Source organism: Scardinius erythrophthalmus (assembly GCF_964197995.2).
Source record: "Scardinius erythrophthalmus genome assembly, chromosome: 23".
NCBI classification, from domain to species: domain Eukaryota; kingdom Metazoa; phylum Chordata; class Actinopteri; order Cypriniformes; family Leuciscidae; genus Scardinius; species Scardinius erythrophthalmus.
The window spans coordinates 27,338,826-27,366,094 of NC_138243.1; the positions used below are offsets into that span (position 1 = coordinate 27,338,826).

The window sequence follows — 27,269 nt, forward strand, 5'->3', positions numbered from 1 at the left end:
GTGGCATATATGAAGACCTCCGATGCAACAGCCTCTAAAAGCCACCTCTGTCAATAATGAGATATTAATATTGAGTGAATTCCCTCTACACATAGTATATACGCTCATCAAATACTTTCACTTCAAACTCACTAAATCCTAGCCTCAGCCCATTCAGAAATGCCGGTACTTGGGTAGAAACCTATACATAGGAGCCTGATAAAAAATGTTAATGTTAAACAAAAACTTTAGACGGACTTAGAGGCTTTTGCATCTAAAGTCTTCATATATATATATATTAATTTATTTATTTATATAGTGTATCATTTTTAATTGGAAACCTGTTAGATTCTTACATTTATTTATACTTAATACTACAATTTATTATATAAAAACATTACCTCATGGTGCCATGAGGCGTCATGGAGACGTTTATTAGTCCAAACGTGATTTTTATTTTTTTTAATAATATATTTTTACCATTTCATTCAACGTTCCACATAAGTTTTCCACTGTATTGAAAGTGGGCGTTGCGCAATTGTGCACTATGCAAATGAGGGGGTGGGGTCCGCGTGTGGGAGCGATGACGTGACGTAAGGTCCAGCCTTGCGGAGAGAGCGCAACAAACATGGCGACAGAGCGGAGCGGGCAGGGGTGTCTTCTAACTTTCATCGTGTTCCTCTGGAGCTCTGTCGGCGGGCGAACGGAGACCTCGAGCCAGAGTTCCCGGAGTCAGATCCTGGGCATGCGGCTGGAGAGGAGCGATAAAGCGGCCAGCACGACGGAGGACGGGCTCATCCAGGTAACGGAGGAGAGCAGCGTCGTGCTCCGGTTTTATGGTGTCCACCTGACCCCGGGCGCAGCATCCCACATCAGGTTTACGGAGTATGTGGATACAGGGAGTAGTGACGCGTTGAACAGGACTTGTGAGGATTTCACTAAAGACATGAGCATCGGCAGCTACATGAACGTGAGCAGCAGGGGCACATCAGGTCTGGTGAGTGTGTATGTAAAGCCAATGCGTAAAAGTGAACGAGAGAAGATCTACAGCCTATGTGTCAGACAGGATTTGGGAGATAAATGGGTCCATTTGCCTGATAATGATGGTAGATTGGTAGTCTTAGAGGAGAAAGGATCTCTTCTACCTCTTTGGTTCCAAATCATCCTGGTGTCAAGCTTGCTTGCGTTGTCCGGCATGTTCAGTGGACTCAACCTGGGGCTCATGGCGTTAGATCCAATGGAGCTTCGCATTGTGCAAAGTTGCGGCACTAACAAGGAGAAGAAGTATGCACGCAAAATCGAACCCATTCGAAGCAAGGGCAACTATCTGCTTTGCTCGTTATTGTTGGGTAACGTGCTGGTCAACACAACTTTGACGATCCTACTAGATGATTTGATCGGGTCAGGGTTGGGAGCCGTGGCGGCATCCACGGTTGGCATTGTCATATTTGGTGAAATCGTGCCACAAGCGCTCTGCTCGCGCCACGGTTTGGCCGTAGGCGCCAACACCATCGTGCTGACCAAATTCTTCATGCTACTGACCTTCCCGTTGTCATTCCCCATCAGTAAGCTTTTGGATGTCATCCTCGGGCAGGAAATCGGCACCGTCTACAACCGAGAGAAGTTGGTGGGGATGCTGAAGGTCACAGAGCCCTACAACGACCTGGTCAGAGAAGAGCTGAACATCATACAAGGTGCTCTCGAACTCAGAACCAAGACGGTGGAGGATGTGATGACGCCGCTGGGCAACTGCTTCATGATTCACATCGACGCCGTGCTCGACTTCAGCACCATGTCTGAAATCATGGAAAGCGGCTACACGCGGATACCCGTGTTCGACAGCGAGCGCTCCAACATCGTGGACATCCTGTACGTCAAGGACCTGGCCTTTGTTGACCCGGATGATTGCACTACGCTTAAAACGGTCACCAAGTTCTACAACCGCCCAGTGCATTTTGTCTTCCACGACACTAAGTTGGATGCCATGTTGGAGGAGTTTAAAAAAGGTTAGTGTTTTATGTGTTCTGTGCTCCAGAATGTGCTGTGCTCACAGGAAGCAAAGGGTTTATCTCCATGCACAGTTGTTTTCACCCTCCTATTGATTATGATGTGTCCCCCTGAGAGCCAAATCAATAACCATATGCTCCCTGTATCAGCCTCCGATCAATATGCAGCTCTTCTGGAAATGGCGGAGGAATCCGATGCTGCCAAAAGCACCTGTCACTCATTTAAAAATACACATCATCATCCGGTCCATCAGAGTTTGCAGACTCGTAATGTTTTGCCACATTTACCTTCAGATTCAGGGCTGTAATATTCCTGTTAATATTCAGATTATTCTTTACATTGGTATTGGAAACACTTATTTGTTAACATAGTTACTTACATTTGTTAAACTATCAATGAACTACAATTCTAATTTTTGCAAAGATTAATCTTACTTTATTGGCTTTAATCATGATGCATGACGGTTGAAGCAAATTTCAAAGTGCATGTGTGTAAAACACAAATTTGCCTCATAATAGTTTAAAGATGAGTTTTGTGGGCGGTGTTTTGGAATGATTGGCAGTTTCAAGCCCCTCCCACTTTATTTTTCTCATATCAATCACTGCAGCTCTGCAGAGGTGCCACAAACCCCATGTGACATGCACTGTTTTGTCCAAAGCGGACATTGCTTTTGCTGCATTTGATGACAATTTTGTAGAAATTCTCTGCACTTCATTTAAATGTGTTTTTGCTGTTGGTTTAAAATGAGCTCCAGCGGGCTATGAATGTATGTAAATAAGCTTATGAGTATGCAAATAAGTAAATGTGGGTGATTTGCTAAATGCCGATCCCTCAGGAGCATTGGAGACTGCTTGTCTAAAGCTTTCCGTATTATAATGTTAGGCTTGATCATGTACTTTAAAATTCCCCTGAGGAAAACGGATTTCAAGAAAAAAAATCTGCATATTTTCTTTCATTTTCTACATTTAGGATAATTTTTACTGATGTATGATATTAGCCATATTAAGTGTTGCGGACTGTAGATCGGTTTTAGGGTGATTTGAACATAAAGTTTTAAGCTTTGTGCTTAATTTGTGGTTGAGTTTGAATTGGCTGAAATTGAAAATAAATAATGTTTTGATGCCTGATTATACTTGTATTTTAATTGCAGCTCAAATTTAGTTTGGAAAAAAAACAGGCATTAACATATAACATAAAAATAATAATTTGTTGTCAGTATTGGCCAGAATTTCTATATTGGTGCATCCATGTATTTTTATTCAGATTTGAGCATTCACCAAGTATTACACAGATTTCATGTTTTAGCAGTTTATGTCCAGTAATGTTGATTTTACAGTGTTTTGCATATTTCCCTCTTAACTTTTAATCCTGTCAAAGTGTCTTCTGGTCCTGTCTTGCTCCATCCTTGCCTTTTCGCTTTCTGTTTGTAATCCCCATACGTCTCCGTCATCTCCCCCTCTTAAGCGCTTTAAGCTCTAAGTTTAGTAGGAATTCTGATCTGACTCTCTTTTGGAACATGAAACGCAAATGGTCCAGTATTTGCTTAAATGGTTATGATTGATCTGGCCCCTCAGATAAAATATGATGAATAATTCATAGGGTTTTCAGATTCTGTAGTGAGAATACGGCTCATTAATATGCATGTCCATGCAGTGCTTCAATATATGAATATGGTTTGAATTATTCTACACTCACTCAGTGGGTTTCCTGGCCTCGTGTGAACTAAATCTGTGTTAAAGGGATAGTTCATCATTTACTCACACTCAAGTTGTTCCAAACTTGTATGAATTTCTTCATTCTGTTGAACTCAAAAAGAAAATAGTTTAAAGAATGTTGGTAACCAGACAGTTGATGGTAGCCATTGACTTCCATATTAGGAAAAAAATTCAATGGAAGTCAGTGGCTACTGTCAACTGTTTGTTTTGGAACATCTTTAGGGTGAGTAAATGATGACAATTTTTTTTGTTTTAAAGCAACACTAAGGAATTTTTTTTACCTTAAAATAATGTTTCCAAAATCGTATCAGTGGTTCATCAAGTCGTAACAGGGTGAAAGGCACTTCTGGATTCGCTTTGCAGCCCTATATCTGCTATAACCACACTATGCAAGTTTGCCAAACCGGGTCGCATTACTGTAGTTCGAATGAGACATAGGAAAACTACAAATTTGACTTGCTTTATGTAAAGCGTTGCAATAATCATTATTTAGTTTTCCTTCGTTTCTGATGTCGCAATACATCATACTTTCATGAAATCATGCAACATACTCTACCTTGTCTGTGGACATCGTTCATTCCAAAGCCGGTACAAGATAAACAGTGAGTGTGTGTGTGACAGTAGCGAAATTATTTACGACAGCGGTAATGGACAATTCCGCTTCCAACCTGTAGGGCGACCGAAGAGGAAAAGTTCCTTAGTGTTGCTTTAAGGGTTAAACAGCCATTCTAATTGGAATTAGAAGACTTAAGTATAAAAACTAAAATAAAGTGCATTTAATTATTTTTGGCTTGGGTGTTTTTGTCCACAGGTAAATCCCACCTGGCCATCGTTCAGAAGGTGAATAGTGAGGGCGAAGGAGATCCGTTCTACGAGGTTCTGGGGCTGGTCACGCTGGAGGACGTTATTGAGGAGATCATCAAATCTGAGATCCTGGACGAGTCTGATCTCTACAGTATGTTCAAGATAGTGATTTGTTTTCTCATTTTTCATGGAAATATCATGGATTTTTAAAACCCTCTGATGCTTTTCGGTCACTTTTATTTTTTATATTTTTATTTAGCTTTTCGTAAACAAGGAAACATTAATAACAATCACAATATGTTCTACAATAAGTGTCAGAAACAAAACCTCCCCCCTGCCCTCATTAGTAGATGTTATAAGTACAAGTCCTACACATTGTACTTCGGTCACTTTTGACTGAAAATTTGACTTCATAAGAATGGTAGGACACTTGGTGACTTATGGCACTTCAAAAAAGTGAAAAAATCATCCTAAAAATAGTCACACTTGTACTCCTAGCGGATAAAAATGACCAACATAGAAATTAATAGGACATAAAAAAAACATTTAAAATGACAAAAACCTACAAATCAGTCACGATACAGAAAAAAAAAACACACAGCAATGAAGGGGTTACTTAGAAATTAGAAAAAACAGGGCCTAAAAATGTATGGGTTAATTCATTGTATTGTATTGTATTGTATTGTATTGTATTGTACAAATTGTGGAAACAAATGTATTATAATTATTGCATAAATAACTATTACTTAGTACCATAAAATTCTCTCAAATACAAAATATTAAATAAAAAATATTATTGAACAAAAATATATTACATAGATTTTACTGAAAAAGAAAGTTCGGCCACTTTTGACCGGGAGGAGTGTGAGTGTGATAACTAAATGAGGAGCAACAGAGGGTTAAATCTTATCCAGTCTAATCTAATGGTCTAATAATTGATTAATTGGTTCAATTATTGATTTATAGATCTGGGCTGCATTTCCTAAAAGCATTGTAAGCCTAAGTAGATCATAGAGACTATTGGTGCCAGTGGCTTCTATGATCAACTTAGGCTTAAGATGCTTTTGGGAAACAAGATGAGTGATTGGTTGAGTGATTAATGATTTTGTGTTTTTTTTTTTTTGTCTGCTAGCTGACAATCGTAACAAAAAGAAAGTGGATCCCAACAAGAACAAGAGGGACTTTTCTGCGTTCAAACATGAGAGCGAATCTAAAGTCAAGATATCCCCGCAACTAATGCTAGCAGCGCATCGTTTCCTCGCTACTGGTGAGCTGTTGCGTTTATAAGACACTGATTATCTTCTCACGCTTTTTGCAAATAACAGGCAATTTTTGCTGACCCATCTTTCCATAGAGGTGAGCATTTTCAGTCCACTTCAGATCAAAGACAAGGTGTTACTGCGAATCCTCAGGCATCCGGATGTCATTCAGGAGATCAAGTTCAACGAGAGCGACAAGCGTTCGCTACTGCACCATTTATATCAACGTGGAAAGCCTGTCGACTTCTTCATCCTCATCCTTCAGGTAAGTGAAACTGATCGGTGGGCCTGTAATGACAATTCAGCAGAAAGCTCTGTAGACTTGATGCCCACTAATGTCTACACTGCGTTTGTGTTTATTAAATATTTAGGCTAGTTTGAAAAAGTGCCTTTAAATCAAAACAGAAAGAATTCTGACTTTTTTTCTCGCAATTGCGACTTTATATCACGCAATTCTGACTTTATAACACATAATTGCGACTTGATATCATGCAATTCTGACTTATCTCCCAATTGCGACTTTATTTCTCAGAATTGCAACTTATTTCTCAGAATTGCGACTCTTTCTCAGAATTCTGACTTCATATCTTGCAATTCTGAGGAAAAAAAGTCACAATTCTGACTTGATATATCGCAATTGTGAGAAAAAAAGTCAGAGTTGTGAGATAAAAAGTCGCTATTTATTTATTATTCAGTGGCGGAAACAAGCTTCCATAGTCTCCTGTTAGCGGGGCTTGCTAAAGCGAATATCATTATTACTATTGCTTAAAGGCCAACTGAATTGCCTTGTATTCATTTCTACTCAAGACAAACACTCTTACATAGATTATAAAACATAGCGTTTTATTGCATTAGAGTTTGTTTTGAGGGATGGTTTGGTCTGAGAGAAGGAGAAAAGGTCAGAGAAGTTGCCTGTTCCCCATGGCTGGTACCATGTGATTCACCCCATGATTGCATCCCATATAATTCCTCACCATTTGACCTTGTGGAGTCCCCATGACATTGCTCCAGGGACGTCAGCTGTAACCATCCACAAATATCTCTCTCTGTCTGTCAGAATTCTTAGTACTTACAGGATTAGATGTATCCCAAAATAGACTGGATTTTTCTGAGGAAAATATGAGGGATGCTTGCCTGTGCAAAACTTACTGCCATGATGCTGGGATGTTGTGACTAGGGCATTGCTATGTGGTTGCTAGGATGTTTTAAGTGGTTGCTAAGGCATATAGAACAAGTCTAGCTACCTAGAGCAGGCTAACTTCTAGATGTTTTTAAAGGTATTGCTATGTGGTTGTTAAGGTGTTGCTATGCAGTTGCTGAGAACTAGCCCTGGCAACAACACAGAAGGCTCTAGTAACCACACTGCAATGCACTGGCAACAAACCAGAACACCCTAGCAATCACATAGCAACCCACTAAAACTGCTCTAGGTGGTTTGCCATCGCATTGCTATGTGTTGCTTTTTAAATGGTTGCCAGGGTATTGCTATGTAGTTGCTAAGGTGTTTTAGGTGGTTTCCATGGTGTTTGTTATGCAGTTGCTAAGGTGTATTTGGTGGATGTTTGCTAAGGTGTTGTAGGTGGTTTCCAGGGCATTGCTATGCTGTTACTAGGGTGCTCTGGGTGGTTGCTAGGTGGTTTTTACTTTCCATGTTAAAAGTGTGCACTCTACTGTAGAGCTGTGCGATTCTGGATAAATTGAGAATCACGATTTTTTGGTTTGAAACTGAGATCACGGTTCTCCCACAATTCTGAAAAGATGGCTAAACAAAATAAACAAATATTTAAACTATAAAACTTAATTAATTGTAATTATAAAAAAAAAACAGTTTGAGTGAATGATTCAATGACTCGCTTGTAATGACTTAACTTGTTTTAGTACTAGATGAATCAGTGTTTTTGAACAAGTCTCTTAAAGGGATGGTTCAGAGTAAAATCAATCTAGGGTCCTTTGCACCATGACATCGAGTCAAACGGTCGAATATTATTAAAGTTAGAGCTAGGGGTGGGCGATATGGGAAAAATATCATATCACGATTTTTTTCAGAAAAATCACGATTAACGATTTTATCACGATTCTTTTTTTTTTATGTTGGTTTTACTATTTTGTGACAGCATTACAGCCAAACTAATGTCCATATTTTAAAAACAAAGCCTTAGGTAACAAAATATAAAATAAAAAAAGAATGGCAGACAGGGGCGAAGATAAAAAATATTTGTCATTATTTTCTTTGTTATTAAATATTAAGATCAAAGATACACATTACACATACACAACTTAATATACAAATTAAATAAACAGTGCTTTGTTTTCAGCTACAGTGGGTGTATTTAACAGTAGCATTGCAGAAAGTAATTAAATGAACAAATATGAACATAAAACAAAAGAGTTCACTGTATAAATTATACATTGATACTTATTAAAGCTACTATTAAAGTTATCAGTCAAGAGCAGTGAGTGATTTTCTCTTTGCATTTTGTTGTTTTATTAACATTAAAGGGATAGTTCTTCTATAAATTCAAATTGTCATAATTTACTTTCAAGTTGTTTTAAACTCGAATAAGTTTCTTTCTTCTGTTGAAAATAAAAGTTACTGAGCCACATTCTTCAAAATATTAATATTAGAAAAATATTAGAAGGAAATGAATACAGGTTTGGAACAACAAGTGCGTAAATAATGTGATATTTTTTTATTTTTGGGTGAACTATCCCTTTAAGGACAAGCGGCAGCGTGTTTACTATTGCTACTGTCTCTTTAAGAGCTGCGCGCGACGCGTGTAATATACACCCATTTGACAAGCAGATTTTCTCTCAATTTTCTCAAGTTTGCTTTCACTTTAGACATAACCGACGTTGTTTATGTAAACCTTGTGTGTATTTGACAGTATTAGCATAATAAGACTCGAAAGATAACTTTTAGTCCAGTATCCAGGCGCTGGTAGACAGGCTTTTAGTGCATGTGAGCTTCACATGTAACTTAACGTAAGCACTGAGAAACGCGCATCAGCACGCGAATTAAATGTTTAACCGACAAGTCATTATTGCACATGCAAATTATGAACTTTTGTTAACTGCTGTGTCCCGTTCCACTGCGTAAACTTTTTATGTGAATATACGTCGCGTTGTTCAGTGGGACAAAGGCGCCAGAACTGCAATTGATAGATGCACGATACTACGATATTTCTTAAAAAGCAGATCGTGGAGACATTTTAATCGTCCACGATTAAAAATCGTCATATCGCACACCCCTAGTTAGAGCTTATTTAGAGATATCAGCCGAATGGCTTAGTGCAGGCGCTAATGGATCCAAGGTTGTATCTCATAAATTACCCCACTAATAATGCCCAGAATGGCACCAAACTTCTACAGTCGTACAAATAGGTTCTGTACTCATAAAACGAGGCATTGGAAAGTTTGTAAGTACATCAGGAGTTTATTTAAAAAACACTTGCCTGACGGCTCATGCTACCGCTAACGTGGACACCGACGTCACTTCAGTGAGTTGAGAAAAGCATGTAAAAGTCCTGACTGAAAGCGATGCATAAGGATGTAGTGTAACAACAAATTATTATTTTTTCCGAAGTGTTGACATCTTAGTGTTAACTAATAATAATTGTTATAAACTGCCACTACCAGCAAAATATCAGTGCATTCCTGGAACTGGGCGTCGTTACACTACATCCTTATGCATCACTTTCTGCCAGGACTTTTATAAGTACAGAACCTATTTGTACTACTGTAGAAGTTTGGTACCATTCTGGGCATTATTAGTGGGGTAATTTACGAGATACAAATTTGGATCCATTAGCGCCTGCACTAAGCCATTCGGCTGATATCTCTAAATAAGCTCTAACTTTAATAATGTTCGACCAAGGGGAAAAAAGACTTCTGGGGGGGGGGCGTTTGACTCGATGTCATGGTGCAAAGGACCCTAGGTTGATTTTACTCTGAACCATCCCTTTAATTGAATGATTCAATGACTAGGGCTGCGTCTGAAATCACTCTCTTGAGTAGTTACTTATTTTGAATAAGTAATTCGGCCGCTAAAAAGTATGTTCTATATAGTATGAGTGTGTGTAGTATAAATGTAATCTGGGCATACTACATGTTGCCATGCTGTCATTGTCACGTGACCTACCAGTGTCAGTCTCTTCCATTCACAAATCCTGTCCCTTGGCCTCATGGGATTGTAAAATGTCTATCGTATGCACACTTCAGTATCTCGCCAGAAGATGTAGGTCATCCGGGTAATTTTTGCCTATGAGTGCTGTGAATTTGGACATTGTCACACACTGTTTTTTGCCTACCATATAGTAGGGAAGTTTGTGTTTTCGGATGCAGCCAAAAAAAAAGTCACTTGTCGCCACCTACTGGTGTAATCATGCAATTGATACAATTGTTATTTAAAGCATGTATATGTGCAAAAGGTAATTTACTCTATTTTGATCCCTACCATAGACATCAGTGTTTGTATCTCAGTACTTCTGTGATATTTTGAATTATTATAAAACAGAAAAATGATACTATGTGGTTGAAAAGAGTTTGTGAAGCTGTTTCATACCTATCCATGCCAACGGCTCACTCTGTATCAGCGGCAGCGCCAATACAGATCTGAATGTTCGCCGTGATCGTACTTGTCAAAGGAGAAAACTTTCAAAGGAAGAACTTAAGTCTGTTTTTTCTGTCTGCCGAGTCAAAATCCCAAGCCAGATCACTTGGCGAAGTAACAGCACACCTCTCTGCACAATTTTGAGGTGTCATTCTTGCCCGTAACACTCCGAGCACAGGATGAGTTACACACAGAGGTAATTCATGAATTACTCAGGAGTTAAAGTGATGCTGGTTAACATTTTCAAGCTCTTTTGTGCTTGGCGTGTACATTGTGTCTCGTTCGTGCCCCTCAGTTGAGGCGTCCTGGTCTGTTCGGAGCGTCTGTGACCTCACTGTTGGTTTAACCAGAAGAGGCCAGCATCGGGTAGGCCTGTCCTTCACTAATTGATCCCTCTTACATAAGAAAGGGATCCTGAGCATAGCAGCTCTAATCCCACCCTCTTTCTGCCAGCTCACACACACACACGATCGTATACACAACCAATCAAAGCTGTCCATGACCCTGTTTTAAAAAACAGTCCAATCAGAAGTGAGATTGATGGAAAGACTCTTGGATGTCCATGCACACGTTACATATATAGATATTGACTTGTATGTGAACTCATACGGGGATCAACATATCAGCGCGACCTTATGCACACTTTCCAGTCATCTGAATGAATATCTGTGCCACTGCTTACTTAGCGTGGCTTAAGTTTGAAGATGGTCATGGTAGGGCGAGCCGTGTCGGGACAGGGCTGAATTGGCGCACGGGGCCCCCCTCGGGATCAGTAAATCACATCCTGGATTTGTTGTGTTCTCGACGGGGGGGTCAGCCAGGACAAGGTTAACTCTTTCAGAACGTCAGTGTGACCGTGTTTATCACAGTCGTAATCATCCCCGCGGCACATTGTCATACGAAGCATGAACGCCGTGTGTCATGGAGCGTTATGTCACACTGGCCATCAAAACGCATGTCTGCTTAAATTCACCAAACTCCTCTCATCTGCTAATTTGCAGACTGAATCTGCCTGAGTTTTAAAATCATTTAAAATATAATAGTATAAATTAATTTTCAAAATGATCAAATAAATTAGATAACAAATATAAACTATAATGGTATCACTTTATTTTACAGTCCTGTTCCAAATGTACATACTATGTATGTACTTATTATAGTAAATACAATAACTAGGTAAAAACTACTTACTAACCCTGAACCTACCCCTAAACCTAACCTTAACCCGTTTAGTTACCTTATATTACCCAGTACTCTCTTGGGTATAAATGATGTAAGTGCAGGTACTGTAAAATAAAGTGCAACCATTATAACAATAAGGGTTTATTGTTTTGTTTGTTTTATACTTAATTGTATTTAATCATATATTTCATACATATATATATATATATAATATGTATGTATGTGTATATATGTATGTTCTTACACTTTTATTTAAATATATTCAGTCTATTAGATAAATACATATTTAATAGAGTATTTAAATATATTTAAATTAAATTATTAGAAAATAAACTTTAATTTAAATGTATTAAATATATTAATAATTTATTATTATTTTAGTAGTTTAGGAATTTAGTAAGTTTTAGCAATCGATGAGTGATGATTTGTTGGTAGTACTTTACAAGAAAGCATTAACAATAATGCTAACATAAACAACAAACTTGTTTAGCATTTACACATTAATGTAGGTTAATTATTAAATATACCATTGCTCATTGACAATTAATGTTTATTCATAATTCATTAACTAATGATTTTAACTTTGCACATTCTAGATAACCTAGATTATAAAATTATGTAAAAGTTGTCTTTGTTGCTTTATAATACCTAATGTTAATTAACTGAACCTGTAAATTGTTACTGATTGATAAGTCTCTTATGCTCAAACAAGACTGCATTTATTTGACTAAAAAATACAGTAAAACATTATATTGTTGAATATTATTACAATTTAAAATAACTGTTTTCTATTTGAATATATTTTAAAATGTAATTTATTCCTGTGATGCATTGCTCCAGTCTTCAGTGTCACATGATCATTCAGAAATCATTCTAATATGATGTTTTGCTGCTCAAGTCAAGTTTATTTATATAGCGCTTTTCACAACACGGATTGTATCAAAGCAGCTTCACATTAATAAATTAAAACAATACATCAATGTTTCTAGTGGAACGTCCACGTTTGGTAATGCTGATCAATAGTATCGTTGGTTGATTAATTAAATTAAATATCCCCAAATAGAAACATTTCTTATTATATTCAGTGATGAAAACAGTTGTGCTGCTTAATATTTTTGTGGAAACCATGATACATTTTTCTTTGATGAATAGAATATTCAAAATTCTATATTCAAAAAATATTCAGCATTTTTTTCATCAATATAATGTGTTCTTCCTCAATAAAATAATTATTTTCAACTTTCCAAAATAAAAAAACAACAACTTTTGAATGATAGTGTATCATTGTAGAGTGTAAATGTAAATATTTGTTTAGTAGTAGTTTTGTTTTATTTTATGAAAGCTTATTTGCTGGTATAACTAGTCCAGCTCTGTTTGTATTTAGTGTCCACCTGAATATAGACACCAGAGCAGAGGAGACTCAGATAGAGTGACAGGGTCCGTGTTCATGCAATCCGAGCGCCACAGATCTGGTAACGTTTTTCTGAGAATGAGAGGAATGGTTGTCCTCTCCATTGGGGCAGAAAATGGGGCAAATATGACGCCTGAGAGTTTGGAAAATTTGTGTGTCCTCTCGAATGTAGTTTAGCACATGACGTGTCCTGGTTTCAAAGTATTAAATGTGCAAACCTCACCGTCCTCGTGGGAGTTTTGGTTGGGTTGTGTGTCGTTCTGTCTTTAATAATGGAGACGCAACTGGTTGTTCTTCAAGGAAGCCGGTTAAGATTTCAAAATAAGTCGCGTTTGACATAAAAGTGTTTTTAAAAACGCTGTTTAATTTTTGGTTTCAGTATCTTGAAGAAATCACACAATGCTTTTTATTGCCAATGTATTTATTTGATATTAAGCAGTTTGTGTTTTTGTGGTTGTATCTTTATGATTGTCGTGATTTGACTGCACTGACACTATTGGAAAAGAGCTACTCTGCTCTGATTGGTCAGACGGCCCAGTCTGTTGTTTTGTCTACTCTGCTCTGATTGGTCGGCCCAGTCTGTTGTGATTGGTCTACTCTGCTCCGATTGGTCAGATTGCCCAGTCTGTTGTTTGGTCTACTCTGCTCTGATTGGTCAGACGGCCCAGTCTGTTGTGATTGATCTACTCTGCTCTGATTGGTCAGATGGCCCAGTCTGTTGTTTGGTTTACTTAGCTCTGATTGGTCGGCCCAGTCTGTTGTGTTTGGTTTACTCAGCTCTGATTGGTCGGCCCAGTCTGTTGTGATTGGTCTACTCTGCTCCGATTGGTCAGATGGCCCAGTCTGTTCTGTTGTTTGGTTTACTTAGCTCTGATTGGTCGGCCCAGTCTGTTGTGTTTGGTTTACTCAGCTCTGATTGGTCGGCCCAGTCTGTTGTGATTGGTCTACTCTGCTCTTATTGGTCAGACGGCCCAGTCTGTTGTGATTGGTCTACTCTGCTCTGATTGGTCGGCCCAGTCTGTTGTGATTGGTCTGCTCTGCTCTGATTGGTCGGCCCAGTCTGTTGTGATTGGTCTCCTCTGCTCTGATTGGTTGGCCCAGTCTGTTGTGACTGGTCTACCGCCTACAGCGCATGTCAAAACGAAAAGCCCATTACCATAGCTGAATTAAATTCCAGCATGAGTCGTCATCCTTTGGAAGTCTAGCAAAGAGGATTTGCTTTCACAGCGCAGAAATCAGCGTCTTTTCTACATGACAACAACACGAACCAAACTCTTCCAGTCTCAGCTACAACTACAGTGTTTGAGGGCGGGGCAAAGAAGACGTTGTTTGCAGGCAGCCAATGAAGAGCATAGGCTGGCATTATGCAAATTTGTTTCATTGTTGTGTAGGTTTGTAACAGAAAGTGAGACTGTAATTTCTGATGACTCATTTCGGCAGTTCAGAATTGATTCTTTCTTTTAGGAGAATATAACTTTATTTGTCGTTTATTTGTAACTTTGCAGACCTTTTACATTCACAAACAGCTATATTACACGTTGCATAAAAGGTAATATTTGAAAAATCATAATAGGGGCACTTTAACTATTAAACCCACCTCTGTCCTTCAGGGCCGAGTGGAAGTTGAGGCTGGAAACGAGAATATGAAGTTTGAGGCCGGTCCTTTCTCTTATTACGGAGTCATGGCACTGAACACACCATGCCTGGGTGAGTATTTATTTATTACTTATTCTCTAATCGAAGAGTGTGATATATTCCCACTTACAGGATTACTCAATCCATAAATGAAAGTTTTGTCATAATTTACTCGCCCTCATGATGTTCCTTTTTTCTTCTTCTGTGCAACAAAAAATAAGATATTTTGAAAAATCTTGGAGCCTATTGACAAAAACACTCAGTTATCTTATCTTACTTTGTTCTAGACTAGTGTGATTAAATGATGACAGAATTATTATTGTATTACTGAACAATCTCTTTAAAGATGAAAACGGTCATCATTTACTCACCCTTATGCTGTCCCAAACCCGAATGAATTACAGAACAAGAACTGAGACGAGTTAAAGATGTTCCATGATCTTTTGGATGGAATATCAATAAATCTGGACTGAACTTTTCAAGTTTCACAAAGGATGCAAAAAGCGCCATATAATACAGCAATACTATAATAATTGCAAGAAACCGACTGAAATTATGTGTAAATCAGGTTGATTTATGGTAAAGATGATGTGTCTGTTAATGTTTGCTTCCCAGCCATCAATGGCCAGCGTTGTGTTTTTTTTTTAGTCTCCAAGCGCAGACACAAGCACTTTCTCATGATCTGTCATTGTAAGTTTAGTCTGGCGTTACGTAACAACACTGACGCTGCCGGTAGGGGACTGTACGGACACATTTGACCGCAGGGACATCTGCTGGCCGAGTGTCACTATGTGTAATGATGCTGTCTGATTCTGTTCCTTCACCTCCAGCTGTGCCGCAGTCCATCCATGTGCCAAACGTCACATTTATGTGCTTAGCATGTGTCTGAATGTGTGCCTGCATGTGCTTTGAGAAACACTGTATAAGAGACCAAAGGTCATGTGACTGATCCATTGGTATTTTACTTGTCCTCTGCTCCTTCCAAAGCCTGTATTTTTTTTAAGCCTTGAAACCCAAAAGGAGATATTTAGCAGAATGTCCAAGCTGATTTTCTCAGCACAACACTATTGGTTGGTAATTCTGAAGACAATTATGTTTTTTGCAATGAACAGACTTAAAATTAGCTTCCAAAACATTGCATGCAATAATTTGATGCAGTTCAGCCCACTGTTGGCTAATTTAATTAAATTTATAATAATTAAATGACGACTTAATTTTCGGACTGTTACTCAAACAAAAATGTTGTAAATCTTGTGAATATATTAAATATTGTGGAAGTAGTCCCATATATTGACTGAGGCTGCATTTATTTTATTAAAATAATATTGTAAAATATATTATTGCAATTTGAAATAACTATTTTTCTATATGAATATATTTGAAGATGTATTTATTCCTGTGATCAATTACTCCAGTCTTCAGTGTCACATGATCTTTCAGAAATCATTCTAATATGCTGATTTGCTATTATCAATTGTTATATGTTCTCCGTTCTTATTAATAATGGTTATTATTATTATTATCAGTGTTGAAAACCGTTTTTGCTGCTTGGTATTTTTTTGTGGAAATTGTAAAACATTTTTTTTCATTATTCTTTGATGAATATAAAGTTCAAAAGAACAGCATTTATTTTAAATCGAAGGTCTTTACAGTCATTTAATGTCCTTGCTGCATAAAAGTATTAATTTCCATTTTTTCTACATTGCATATTAGAATGATTTCTGAAGGATCATGTGACACTGAAGACTGGAGTAATGATGCTGAAAATTCAGCTTTGAACACAGGCATAAATTACCTTTTATAATGGAGTCCTTTCCTTGTACAGCTTGGACATTCTGCTAAATATCTACATTTGATTTCCACTGAAGTCATGCAGGTTTGGAACGATAGCGACGGGTTTTAGGTGAAACATGCCTTTAATGTCACCAGAAAATGTTTAACTTAGAAAAGCAAGACTAGTAGCTTAAAATTACCCCTTCAAGGAAAATACAAAGTTCCCATAGTGCATCATAATGAGGGATCTTCACCTTCAGCAGCTTTCCACAGGATGTTAATGTGTGCCGTGTTTAAAGAGCTTCTCTGTCTCTCCTCTGCTCTGGCTCCCCCCCCCCCCCCCAGCTGTCACCCCCCCTCTCTCTCCTGCCGTGGTGTCGCCTCGTCCGCGCCGCCTTTCGCTTAAGAGGTTTTCTCTGTTCTCGCGTTTCCCAGGTAAAATCCCCTGCATGTGGGGGGCTAACTCTGCAATGAAGGGGAGCTAACATGGGGGTGGTGCGGGACAAGAACTAGTTTAAAATTAAAAAAATAACCTTTTATCATGTCATGAACCGGTGTCCAGCAAATTTTATTTAATTTTATTTTAAAACTCTGTTCCAAAAGCCTATTCAGCAATTTCAGTACTGCATTGATAGATTTTTTTTGTGGTTTTTATGAAACATTCACTATTTATATTCACTATATTTTCAAATCAAGTTTGTGCTTGCATTCATTCAAGACATTCAAAATTGATGCAATTATCCACAAGACGCGCAAGAACAAAATGTTTGACGCCATTGACTTCACACTTAGCGCAACAAGTCTCGAGGTGGCAGGTTTGAATGTATGCAAGCATAATTGAGATTCGTAAGCTACAGAGAATTTTAAGAAATAATTTTAAATTCAAATATTTAAAAAAAATCTAAATTTGAATTAGCATTCAAAAGAACTGACATATAGTGTATGAACCACTTTTACTTTTTAGTCCTTTCAAGTTACAAACAGGATGTGACGATCACTATAAAAGTGTGAAAACATGCTGAATTTATTTATGTAATATTAATACTATAGCGAGACCTACTTAAGAATGCGATTTCAGACGCAGCCCTAGTTTTGATTTATTAGCTTAGCACTAACTACTGTAAGCATTAACTTATATGCGCAACATGGCATAAGACATATACACTGTACGTTGATGTAAATGACTGTTAGTAAAATGGAAGCTTGCTGGATAGTTGGTTCTGGCATTGACCTCATGAGTTCAATCTTTGGAGAGCTCTTCTTTTCTAACCACTAACACACTCACCCCGCTGCCCACATCACTTCCTGTCCATCACACCTGACCTCATGCATTTGAACACCACCCTGAAAATACAGTCCTGCCTTAGTATCAGAATATACCAGCACACGTGCTCTGCTTCTGACATGATCATTGAAGATTGGTTCATGACGTCATGATGAACTACGTCGTTGTTTGGATAAAATATACTTTATACAGTAAATTATACTATGTACAGGATCAATCATACTAAGTGTACGTAAGTGCAGTGCAGTCTTGCTACCATTAACTAAAACTTAAACTAAAAATAAATATGTTCATTGAAATAAATTAAACATTTCAGTAAAAGTTCTAAAATGATAAAAACTAAGTAGACATTTAAAAACCGTCAAATGCAAAAAAATCTTTAACAAACGAAAATGAAAACGTAATAAAAAACGAATTAATATATTATTAAACACTAAGATAATTTGGTGATGGACTCATTTGTTTTTCTAACAATGTTTACGTCTATTCTCCTCAGGAACAGAGACCGTTAAGGCGTGGTTTGGGTTATGAATATTAATTATGTAAAGTGGTGTTTGCCCATCTAGTAGCGTGTTAGTTATTTTCTGAATAAAAATGTTAAGATACTTTGACCAACCTGTACGTTCTCAGACGCTTCTGGCTGGAGTGCAATGTATAGTCAAATACTAAGGCAATTTTCCGATATCATCAATTCTCTGATATCGCTGTGATGATTGGTTCCGTCATGAATACTACACCGAGAGCACGTGAGCGACACGAGACGGAAATACTACATCGATTCTGTTATTATCTACAAACTTTGCATGTTTTGCAGTGTGGGTGATTTCATTGATTATAACAGGAGAGTTGTAGTTTATCACGTCGCGTCGCTCACAGAGTAAACAATATAACGCTTCAACGAATGTATGGCAAGCAGTTTTGACTTTTATTCAATTCAGTAGCTTATATTGATATCAACAATTACATTTTCACTAGTTAAAATGCAAATTCTAGATATCAGGAATTCGATTTCTACTTGGAACTGGTCCTTTTTTTTATATCAGGAATTACATTTCCACTAACTCAAATTTTAATTCTTGATATCAACAATGACATAATCACTTGGAGAAATGCAAATTCTTGGTATCAAGAATTAATTTTCAACTAGTAAAAAACTAATTCTTGACGTCTGTAATTGTAATTTCACATATCAGATATACAATTCTTACTAGTAAAAGTCATACTTTTTTAATCAATAATTACGTGGTTACTATAGTAGAAATATAATTCTAATATCAATAACTTAATTGTCACTGGTTGAAATGTTACTTCTTGATATCTGTAAATGTATTTCAACGTGCTATCCTACATATGTTATTTCTGGTATTTGATGTGTTTCTGATATCAATAATTAGCAGAGTACTTTCAGATATCTAAAATGGCGTCTTACTAGTAATATAACAATCACGTTCATGATATCAAAAATTAACATTGTCGCAATAGTGTCAATCAAATTATTGATATAAATAATAACTTTTACTAGTAGCAATTCAATTGTTGATTTCAAGAAGACATTTGCACTAGTAACCACCTAGTTATTGATTTGAAAAATAATGATTTTTACTAGTAAGAATTGTACTTCTGATATGTGAAATTGGAATTTCAACTATTAAGAAATCAATTATTGATATCAATAACTGAATTGGCAGCCTATGGTGACATTTAACTAGTGAAAATACATTTACAGATATCAAGAATTAAAGTTATTACTAGTTGAAATCTTATTCCTGATATCAAGCGAAAATAGAATTGTTGATATCAAGATTTCATATCCTGCGACTGAATAAAAGTCAAAATGGCTTGCCATAGTTATTAACCCTGTTAACACAGAGAAAGATCTCCAATGCTTTTATTAGTAACCATGCGCTTCTGAGTCAATGGGATGAAGTGAAATGTTTGTGTGCTTTTATCCGCATCATTCAGCATTCATGCATTGTCTGTTATTTGTCGCAGTAAAACCTGTCACTGCAGTGACCACTGAAGGTAGTTCATAACACCTCTAGATGGCGCTAGTGTGTTAATATTATTACAGTCAGAACATCTAGTGCTCATCACACATGGTTTTGTTTTGACAGTATAGTCATCCAGGTTATGTACATCCTCTTCTCTTTATAATCACATACTAATATAATACTTCCGTATAGTATAATCTATTGTTCTCCAATATAACTGAACTAATGCTGCTCATACACAAGCCTGAAACGACCATCCAATCATTTGCAATAGTCTTTCCATTCATTTCAAAGTCATATGTGTTTCTTTGTTGCTCCTTGTCAGTTGTTGTGCTTTCCCTCTCATCGATGACATTATCTCACTGTTGTAGTGCCCCATTTGTGTTAGTGTGTATTTTCACTGAAACTGTTTCATCTGTGTCTGTGTGTGTATGTGTGTGTAAGCAGACGTGCCACGACATGAACTGATGGATTTCATGTGCATTCCAGAGTTTCGCTCGCCGTCTCACGTAAGCGGCTTGAACCGCTCTGTGTCTCTGAGCTGCGCGGAGAGAGTGGATTCTCTGTCCATCGGCGGCAGTAGCAGTCAGCTCAATCACAGCCCCGTCGCACAGTACGTCCCTGATTTTAATGTGCGGGCCATCACTGACGTACAGTTTGTGAAGGTATGTCATGTCCATAAATGTTCTTGTGGCTTGTGAGCCGGTCTGCTCCTGAAATTTGAAGTCATGCTCCTGTGTATGACTTCAGAAGACATGGGTTGTATCAACTATATTTTTAATTTGAGCTGTTATTGTATGTCTAATGGCAACTGTATTATAAATGCTTATCTGCATTGTATCAGTCACCCTGCTCTCTAGATTTTGGCATTAGCACTTAAAGAAAAAAAACATATTTGTTGGAACATTTTAGCAATGAGTGTGTACATCAGACACTAACGATTAAAGGTTCGGGATTGGTAATATTTTTAAATGTTTTTCAAAAGAAGTCTCTTATGCTGCATTCATTTTTGAAAAATACAGTAAAAACTATAATAATATTATTAATATATAAATACGATTTAAATTTACTATATATATATATGTGTATATATATATATATATATATATATATATATATATATATATATATATATATATATATATATATATATACACACATATATATACACATACATACATACACATATACATACATATGTACATATAAACATACACACTTTATATATATATATATATATATATATATATAAAAATATATATATAAACATACACACTTTATATATATATACACATAATATTTTTATATATATATATAATATACATTTTATGTATGTATATATATATATATATATATATATATATATATATATATATATAAAGTGTGTATGTTTATATGTACATATGTATGTATATGTGTATGTATGTTTGTATGCATGTATGTGTGTGCGTGTGTGTGTGTGTGTGTGTGTATATATATATATATATATATACATACATACATACACATATATGTACACACACACACACATATATATATATATTATTTAATTTTTTATTTTTTTTATATAGCACACATATTAAAGTATATTCACAAATAATCAACCAAATACATAAAAAAATAAAAAATAATAATAATAATAATAAATCAATTATCAATATGCCTTATGACAAAATGTAACATACAGGATAACGTCACATCTCACATGGAAATGTAAAAGAAAATCAAGATAAAGAAAATAACAAAGAAAGTCATAATTGTACACATATTACTAAATGTTTTAATTATATGTAATACCATTGGTGTCCCTAATTACAAGAACATGTAGTTTTAAGAAAAGAAAAAAGAAACGATTTGAATAACCCAAATGTAGAAATAGACCTTAAAAAAAGAGGAAGGTTATTCCAGTCATAAGGGGCTTTACATCGGAATGCTCTCCTACCAGCTACAGAAAGTAACCTTGGTACCAAAAAAAATGTTGGACATTGGAGGTGTCTAAGTGAGTATGTTGAGCAATAGGGTATTAAGTGCTGTTTAAGGTATGCAGGACAATTGGAATGAACACGTTTAAAAATAAACAGAATCCAGTGGTAATCCCTACGTGGTTTCGGTTGCAACCAGTGTAGTGAATCATACATAAAACAATGATGAGTTTTAAATGGACAGTTCAATATAAATCTGCAAAGAGAATTGAATACAACATTAAGGGGTTTAAGATTGGACTCAAAGGTATTAGTGTAAACTATGTCTGCATAATCAATAATTGGTATTACCTAGGGGTGTAACGATATTCAAACCGGACCGAAAAACCGCGATACAACAGCCACGGTTCGAACCGCGATACTCTCATGTCGAACTGAACGCGCCCCGCCCCCTGCTGCCCCGGCCCAACTCTCACATCACTTTGTCACAAAAATATTTTTTTCTTCCTTGACATTTGATTAAATAGTTATTAATGAGTACACTTTTAACAACTAATAAGAGCTGTAGTTTTACTAAATATTATTATAATATTATTTACTAAATAAAGTGCATGTCAAGTGATTTGGGTGATCGATCATGCTCGGGAGTTTACATACGCACTTCAGGATGGCAACTCCGCGGCATATTGAGATTGAAGACCCTCCGGTCACAACCACTGACTGATACAACAGCAACAGCAGCAGCAGTGCTTATCACGACACTTGAGAATGATCACCGACACCTGTCATCATCCAATATGATGACATATCACAGCTTTTTTTAATCATCGTTTTGAGACAAATCATTGTTTGTTTTGCGAACATAATCCTCTGCCATCTCGTCGCTTTCGCTTCAAGCCGGACTCGTCTCGCCGCTCTCGCGCTAACGGTAATTCCTTTTCACTGTCCACGTTTTGATTTCGGCAAATCAATTTTGGCGAATGCAAACAATGTGATTATTGTTCAACATTCCAGCCACGCAAGAAAACATGTGATCTACCTGAGCGAATAATATGCTCACAAAACATTTCTGATTATTATTAATGTTTAAAACTGTTTTGTTTTTTTGCCCCAGGATTCTTTGAAGAATGTATAAAGATCTTAAGAGATTTATTTGAAATAGAAAGCTTGTGTAACACTATAAATGTACTGTCACTTTTGATTAATGTAAAGCATCCTTGCTGAATAAAAGTAGTCAATTACTTTCTTTAATTTCTTTCCCAAAAAAAAAATCTTACTAACCTCAAACTTTTGAACTGTAGGCCTATGTATAATGTTAAAAAAGCTTTCTATTTCAGATAAATGCTGTTATTTTGAATGGTGGTTTGTTTGTAATGTGACATTTTGTTTGTATGACATTACAATTATTTTTGGAATTAAATTGTAACCTACATAAATAGGTTAAGCAATACAAATGTGTTTGTCTGATAACCTTTTAAACATACTTAACTGTCTGCAGACACTGAAATGATGTACATTGTGCGATACAGTACAAATATTTTGAGGGTCCCTTGTTTTCCTATAAAGAACCATGATTGTCCTGCATTTGACTTTTCTGAAGTTGGCAACCCTACTCAGGTGTGCAGTTTATTTCTGACTAGTCAGTGGAGGCATTTATTTCATTTTAGTTAACTCAGGTGTGCTAACTGCTCTAAAGAAAACGTGAAGCCACTGTATAAAGTTAAGTTAATAAAGTTAAAGTTAATAAGTTAAATTATTTTTGTTGTTGTTTTTATTAAGTTAAAAGCTAATCTAGTGTTATTATTGCTGGTTCCCTGCCATGAACCCTGCCCCCACAGCAAACAGAACCGAACCGAACCGAACCGAACCGTGGCTCCAAAACCGTGATATGAACCGAACCGTGGCATTGGTGTATCGTTACACCCCTAGTATTACCAGTTGAGAAATAATTTTTTTCCTGACTTGAGTCGAAAAACAATTAGTTGATCTGTACAGAGTGTTAAGACATCCATATACTTTCCTAATGATATTATCAATGTGTATCTTAAAGGTAAGGTTGGAATCGAGCCAGAGGCCCAAATATTTAAATTCCTCCACAATCTGCATAAGGGACCCATCTAAAAACTTTATTTCAAAACAGGAAGCACAACGGCGATTTTGTATCGTGGAAAACACCATGCAGCAGGACTTCTTCATGTTTAACAGAAGTTTATATACTGTATGTATATATATATATATATGTATATATATATGTATGTATGTATGTGTATATATACACACATCTAATTATTTTAATATCTTTAATATTTAAAAAAATATATATTTATTTATGTTCAAATATTTTGACCAGCCTGTCCAGTCTCAGACTTTTTTCAGCAGATATTCGGTGTATTGCAGAGCCTCAAAGGGATGTGGTGATGAAGAAAATGTATTTCGATGTTTTTCCATTCACTTGCAAAACCTTTGCGTTCGCTTGCAAAACCTTACTGAAAAATACAGTAAAAACTGTAATAATATTATTAATATATAAATACGATTTAAATTTACTATATATATATATATATATGTATATATATACACCCACACACACATACATATACATATATATACACACACACATACATGCATACAAACATACATACATATATACATATACACACATATATATATATATATATATATATAAAAAACATACACACTTTATATATATACACATAATATTTTTATATATGTGTATAATATAATAATATATAATATTAATTATATATATATATATATATATATATATATATATATATATATATATATATATATATATATATATATATACTGTGTATATGTATATATACATATGTATGTATGTGTATATATATATACACACACATAATTATTTTAATATCTTTAATATTTAAAAAATATATATTTATTTATATTCAAATATTTTGACCAGCCTGTCCAGTCTCAGACTATTTTCAGCAGATATTCGGTGTATTGCAGAGCCTCAAAGGGATGTGGTGATGAAGAAAATGTATTTCGATGCTTTTCCGTTCGCTTGCAAAACCTTTGCGTTCGCTTGCAAAACCTTTGCGCTCCTCCTTAGAAATTTGAAGTCATGCTCCTCCTCTCAGGGGAACGCAAAACATTTGCGGGAGAGCACAAATTCATTGACGTAATTTTTCCTCCCATCTCATATTTTTTTCTCTTCATCTTGTCCCTTTATGGCTATTACATAGTCCAAATACTAAGGTCATTTTCCAATATCATCGAAGTTGTCTGAGGGGTCTCATCAGCATGTCTAATGAGTTTAAGTCATGTTTCTATCCTTACTGACCAGCAACACAACATAAAAATACTATCGGTGCGTCCAAAATTGCATTCAACATTTGAATTAGCGACCGTTAAAAAAGTATGTTCTAGATAGTGTGCGTGTGTGTAGTATGTATGAAATTCGAACGTACTACATCAGCCATGTTGTCATTATCATGTGACCTACGGCGTCAGTTGCTTCGCTTCACTTCCAATCACAAATCATCTCCCGTGGCCTCATGGGATAGTAAAGTGTATATTGAATGCTCACTTTAGAAAGGTCATCCGGGTACTTTTTGCCCACTGGTTTTTGTATACTATATAGTAGGGAAGTATTCGATTTCGGGTGCAGCATATATATCTCAATTTTTATATATATATATATATATATATATATATATATATATATATATATATATATATATATATATATATGAAGAGTTCAGATGCAAAAGCCTCTAAGTGCCATTTGAAATTTTCTTCTAGAATGATAATTTTTATCAAGCTCGTATATTTAAGTTCAGTAATTTCACTTAAATGGCAATGAAGATTACCTATTAATTGTCATTTAAGTGAAATTATTTAACTTCAAATATACAAGCTTGATAAAAATTATCATTCTAGAAGAAAATTTCTGATGGCACTTAGAGGCTTTTGCATCTGAACTCTTCATATATATATATTTTAGATTTTAGTTATAAAGTTAGTTTTAAAATAATTTGAAACGGAATCTTTTGTAACATTATAAATGTCTTTATTGTCAGTTATGATCAATGTCATGCAACCTTGCTGAATAAAAGTACGGATACCTTTTTTATCCGTTTTTTATTGTCTTTTTCAGATCACTCGTTCTCAGTACCAAAACGGCCTCCTGGCTTCAAAGCTGGACAGCACTCCTCAGTCCCCTGAAAGCAGCCATACGCGTCTGGATACCGGCCCTCTCCCGCCTCCTCCTACCCCTACCCCTGCCGTCAGCGCGAACCACACCACGGCGCCCACGGCTCCCAGAGAGAACGGGCCGGATGAGACCACCTCGCTGCTCAACGACAAGAACAGCCTGTCCAAACGCCAGCCGAGCCACGGCCACCCTCAAAACCAGTCGCACCTGAACACCAACATCAACTCCAACTCCAGCCCTGCCCCCCATCCCCACGGCAACAGCAGCCCCACCCCTCATCCCCACGGCAACAGCAGCCCGACGCCTTTCCCCAACCCTCACGCGCATCATGTGCACATGTTCACGCACGCGCACACCGAGAGCACCATTTGACGACACTAATCTGGGGCCCTTGCGCAGCTCCAGAGTTGAACGAATGCGATCGCACAAGCACATTTACACTTGACGATGTCTTTCTCAAAACCTGCTAGAAACTACACTACATCTATGGCCTGATCTCTCATTTCGAGAGGCCAAAGGTGTTTTATAGAACTCCAAAAAAAAGGTGCATCGTCTTCAATGTTGGACGTGATCTCACTGTGATTTTAGGGGCTGCGGGTTCGGTCCGACGTTGAAGTCTTTATGACAAGTTACTTATGACCTGTGTTGCATGCTAATCATGTAGACATGTAATCACGTAGACACTATCTTAATGTTTTCTGTAAATTATGTTAATGCTACAAATATGCCTGTTTATAGGCATTATAGAATAATTCATCAGTATATAACAAAGTTATTGTACGATATGCACTTCTTATGATGTCTCTGACCAGCAGCATACATTTGTGTGCTGTAGTTTTCTGAGATTATGAGCATAAGAGCACTTTGAGTCTCATAAGCTATTATTGGACTTGTTTGTGTACAACTAACCTTTCAGAGAGACTGGTCTAGTTTATTTGGTTATTTGCCAGGGTTTCGAGTGGCTGCGTGATGTAGCCGTGATGAAATTGTAGCTCTACGTGACAAACGTGAAGGAAAACTTTGTAAATATAGTTTGAAGATATGAAATTTGCTGACACAGATGTGGTTTGGAGAACCCAACGTGGTGACTTTTATAGCAAAAAAAACCATTGAGCTTTTACCACTGAAAAACCCAGACCTGTGATTATGAAATTCTAATTATGATAAAATAGTTTATTTAAAGATTAATGTATTTATTTTTTTTGTCTAAATTATGTATGTATATTTCATCAGTATTTTGTATAATCTTTTTTTTTTTTTTTTTACCTAATTGTAATTCGTCCCCTGGATGAATCTCACAAGAGTTATATTTCACAACATTTATTCGAAGAAATAAAGCCTATATATACCATTAAGATTTTTTGCATGATGTTATGCGTTATTTTCATGGCAATTACGCTGATTTTCTTGACAAATTCTCATTACTGTACTTTTCTGGAGGTTTTGTAATTCTCATTCTCAATGATTCTCGTTAGAGTCGTGTTTCTGTACTA

The 27,269-nt window shown here is 36.4% G+C and overlaps 1 protein-coding gene across 2 annotated transcripts; it reads left to right on the top strand.

The window, feature by feature from the left end:
• Nucleotides 1–590: 590 nt before the first annotated feature.
• LOC308683961 (metal transporter CNNM4) lies at nt 591–27,129 on the top strand. 2 transcript variants are annotated; one of them, XM_081354889.1, is made up of 7 exons: nt 591–1,985; nt 4,513–4,656; nt 5,638–5,772; nt 5,860–6,029; nt 14,577–14,673; nt 20,140–20,315; nt 25,720–27,129. In XM_081354889.1, the coding sequence occupies exons 1-7, from the start codon at nt 608–610 to the stop codon at nt 26,146–26,148; spliced, it is 2,529 nt and encodes an 842-aa protein (XP_081211015.1). In that variant the 5' UTR covers nt 591–607; the 3' UTR covers nt 26,149–27,129. The 2 variants fall into 2 exon arrangements, with proteins under 2 accessions (XP_081211015.1, XP_081211014.1); XM_081354888.1 differs by having other exon boundaries at nt 599–1,985; nt 20,098–20,315.
• The last annotated feature ends 140 nt before the right edge of the window (nt 27,130–27,269 follow it).

Coding starts and splice junctions, on each gene's coding strand:
- LOC308683961 (XM_081354888.1), top strand. CDS start 608: ATGGCGACAGAGCGGAGCGGGCAGGGGTGTCTTCTAACTTTCATCGTG. Junction 5,773..5,859: donor GCATCGTTTCCTCGCTACTG/GTGAGCTGTTGC, acceptor ATCTTTCCATAG/AGGTGAGCATTTTCAGTCCA. Junction 14,674..20,097: donor ACTGAACACACCATGCCTGG/GTGAGTATTTAT, acceptor GTGTGTAAGCAG/ACGTGCCACGACATGAACTG.